The sequence below is a fragment of the Cyprinodon variegatus genome, unplaced genomic scaffold (assembly GCF_000732505.1).
Source record: "Cyprinodon variegatus isolate N-32 unplaced genomic scaffold, C_variegatus-1.0 Scaffold1459, whole genome shotgun sequence".
NCBI classification, from domain to species: Eukaryota; Metazoa; Chordata; class Actinopteri; order Cyprinodontiformes; family Cyprinodontidae; genus Cyprinodon; species Cyprinodon variegatus.
The window spans coordinates 104,282-107,843 of record NW_015151912.1 but is presented as its reverse complement, the minus strand read 5'-3'; the positions used below and the strand labels follow the sequence as shown (position 1 = coordinate 107,843).

The following is a 3,562-nucleotide window of genomic DNA, read 5'->3' as shown; positions in this document are numbered from 1 at the left end:
CCAGAGACACGCCGACCGACAGGTCCATCAACCAGAGACACTCCGACCGACAGGTCCATCAACCAGAGACACTCCGACCGAGAGGTCCATCAACCAGAGACACTCCGACCAACAGGTCCATCAACCAGAGACACTCCGACCGAGAGGTCCATCGGCAGAAACACTCCGACCGACAGGTCCATCAACCAGAGACACTCCGACCGAGAGGTCCAACGGTCAGAGACACTCCGACCGAGAGGTCCATCGGTCAGAGACACTCGGACCGAAAGGTCCATCAACCAGAGACACTCCGACCGAGAGGTCCATCAACCAGAGACACTCCGACCGAGAGGTCCATCGGCCGGAGAGACTCCGACCTAGCAGTCCATCGGCCAGAGACACTCCAACCGAAGCGCACATCAACCAGAGACACTCCGACCGAGAGGTCCATCGGCCGGAGAGACTCCGACCGAGAGGTCCATCGGCCAGAGACACTCTGACTGAGTGGTCCATCAACCAGAGACACTCCAACTGAGAGGTCCATCGGTCAGGGACACTCCAACCAAAGGGCCCATCAACCAGAGACACTCTGACTGAGCGGTCCATCAACTAGAGACTCTCTGACTGAGTGGTCCATTGGTCAGAGACACTCAGAGATACCTTGACCTCCTGCTTAAGCTTCGGATGCTAGCTATTTGGATCTATGTTTTTATTTCTATAAAACGCATCACAACCAGCAGGCTGGAACCTCCAACCAGAGATGGCGGGATGGCGGTCCTGGATCCAGGAGGTCAGAGAGGCACGGATGGTTATGGAAACATGGTGCTCAGGAGGGGGATAAACACTGAGGGTCAAAGGTCAAACGGGTTACTTACAGGTAGTAAGTGTAGGAGTGATAATTTCTTCTTCTGAATGGTGAAGCAGAGGGAGGGATGAGATGGAGGGAAAGGAAAGAAAAACAGAAAAAGGAAAAAACAACATTAATGTTGAAGAGACCAACAGAACAGATGAGTTCATAATCAGTGTCTGCTGATTGGCTGGAGCAGGGGAGGGGGGTTCTGATTGGTTCATGTGTGAGATGAAAACACAGAGGGACATCTGGGGTGGGCGGAGCAGCAAGGTCAGCGTGGAGGAGAGTCAGTCGCCCACCGTCCACAGCACGAACCAAACAGCGCCCATCCATCTGAGCACCGTTTCCTTGACAACCGTAGCTGCTGGACCTCAGGGCGCGTTTCTTCAGCTTCAAACATCTTCCCAGCTAAAGCTAAAGCTTCTCCACTTCCTGCTCCACTGAAGCCGTTCCAGAACCACGGAGAGCTCCGGGGTTTTTCCTCTAACACGTCTCCACCGTTTCTACTGGCAGCGCCGCAGCCTCCTCTTCATCAGCCAGCTCTCTGGAAGGCTGCATCATGGGGCCCAAAATGAAGCTCCAGGACGTCTACTGGCTGAGCTCTGCCTCTGCCATGCTAACAGCGCTAACCATGGCCCATAGCATGATACCACCCCTGCCATCCCAGAGGCTGGATGCAGGGCAGAGGAGCCGAGGAGAACATCTGAGTGAAGGTTCTCCAGAGTCACCCTGCCCCATCAGCTTCCTGCAGTACAACAGTTAAGTCAGCTGAGCTGTTGGTCAAACTGGGCATACTGGGAGCCAGTTCCAGTTCTTCCCTGGTGAGTGGGTCCTTCTGGAGGCGATGCTGGCGGGTAACATGAAGCGGTTTGTTTCATTTGAGGAGCAAACAGCGGTTTGTTTCTGCGGAGCCTTCCTCTCATCATATCTGCTGCTACGCGGAGGCTCTGCGATGAACCGGGGCGCTCCCAGCCAGATGCTGTTTTCTACCAACTCCAATCAAAACCTGAAGCCTGTGGAGTCGCTTAACGAGGCCATTCTAGCGGTGAGGGCGGGATGGTTTTCATATCAGGAGTGGTGGAGTCCTCTCGCCCTGCAGTGCGCAGCTTGCTGCTGTAATGAGTCTGACCTCCGTTTGGTCACAGAGCGGAAATCAAACGCACCCCGTCAACTTTAAACAGCTCATTAGACACGGAACAAGCGCCTCTCGTTTCTGCGTGTCTGTAACATCAGGAACACAGATCAGAGCTCGATAGACCTGACAGGCCGATGCACGCATAAACGCACGCACACCGCGCGCACAATTACACACACACACACACACACAAAGGAAAATGGGTTTCTCGCCTGAAGCCATTCAGCTTGAGGCGACTGAAAAAAAAAAGAAAACTTTCTTTCATCTAAATTTCTCTCTCATCTCTAACGTTCTGAAAACACTGAAGCTTTCTGTGTGTGTGTGTGTGGACGTCCCTGAGGGACGCCTGTGTTTGATGTTGGAGACTAAAGTCAGTCCAGATACAGTTTAATGGTGATTAGTGCAATCTGCACCATTATTCTTCCTCATGGTCCTCGCTGTCCCCCAGACTGGGGACGCCGTTGTGTCTTTGATGTACCGTCGTCCAGCTATGCTCAACTTCCACAATAATCCCACCGTCTACCTTCAGAAACGTCCTTCACTTGGATTTACTGGCGTCCCTCTTGTTTTCATGTCCATCAGCCGGAGTGCAGCGGCGCCCCCTGCTGAGCCGTTTGGTTCAAAGTTTCTCATTAAAGAGTTTCCTGCCGTCAGAAGATAAAACCCGCAGACTATCGGAGCCAGGGGCCCGGTTCACCATTCTGTTCACCGCTTCGGTTCCGGTTCTCCTTCATCTTTCTGTCCAATCAGCTCATTTGTTTTTGTTTAACGTATCAATCTTTAACCTCATTGGTCGACTCAGTGGGACCTGCTGCCACGCCTGCTAGCTAAATGCTAACTGTTGGTTCATTTGCTCTAGTTTCTGCCCCATTATCTTAAAGATGTAGCTGAACAAACAGGAATCTTCTGTTGGATTCAGTTCTGACCTTTTGTTCATCAGCAGGATGCTTCCCAGGAAGATGATGATGAAGAGCAGGACGCCAGCGATGGATCCAGCAATCTTCACAGTGTGATCCGTCTCCTTCTCCTGCTCTGGTTCTGGTTTCCTGGTCGCAGCTCCTGAAAACAGTAACCAGTGTTGAAAACAAACATTGTAACCTTTACCAGACACTAACTGATTAACTCATTAACAAGGACCAACATCCATTGAGACTAACTAGGTAATCCTTAACCACCTTCGTACTAGTTAAGTCCTAAACTATTTAACCAGAATAACTGGACTGATTTAGATCCTCCTGAAGGACAGAGACTGCTTAGAGTCAGCAGGTAACTTTACATCAGAACCACTTAGACCCCATGTGACCCCTCCTCATCAGTTACCATGGCGATGAAGACAACACCCAGCGGCTCACCAGCAGGTGACTATGAACCCATTCCAGCTCTGGATGAATACAGTGAAGAAATCAAGGCATGGTTCTACTTTGGCCAGAAGGAACAGAGTTTCAAAGTTAGCATCTAGATACTGCTGCTTGCATCCTCACTAGAACTATAGAAAGTAGATCAGACAGCTGATCCAGATGCCGCTGCCTGCGTCCTCAGTTAATCTGTCCACTGCAGCATACTCTGATCTGTCTGTAGTTAATCTGTCCACTGCAGCA

At 51.2% G+C, this 3,562-nt stretch overlaps 1 protein-coding gene across 1 annotated transcript in view; it reads right to left on the bottom strand.

Annotated features, from left to right (window-relative positions):
* Nucleotides 1-3,562, bottom strand: part of LOC107103479 (receptor-type tyrosine-protein phosphatase mu-like) — a gene marked incomplete at its 5' end in the record, with an annotated part of 96,709 nt that overhangs the window by 38,640 nt on the left and 54,507 nt on the right. Inside the window, 2 exons of the mRNA XM_015403201.1 lie at nt 855-887; nt 2,891-3,023. Coding sequence (XP_015258687.1) covers nt 855-887; nt 2,891-3,023 — 166 coding nt within the window. The remainder of the gene's footprint in view (nt 1-854; nt 888-2,890; nt 3,024-3,562) is intronic.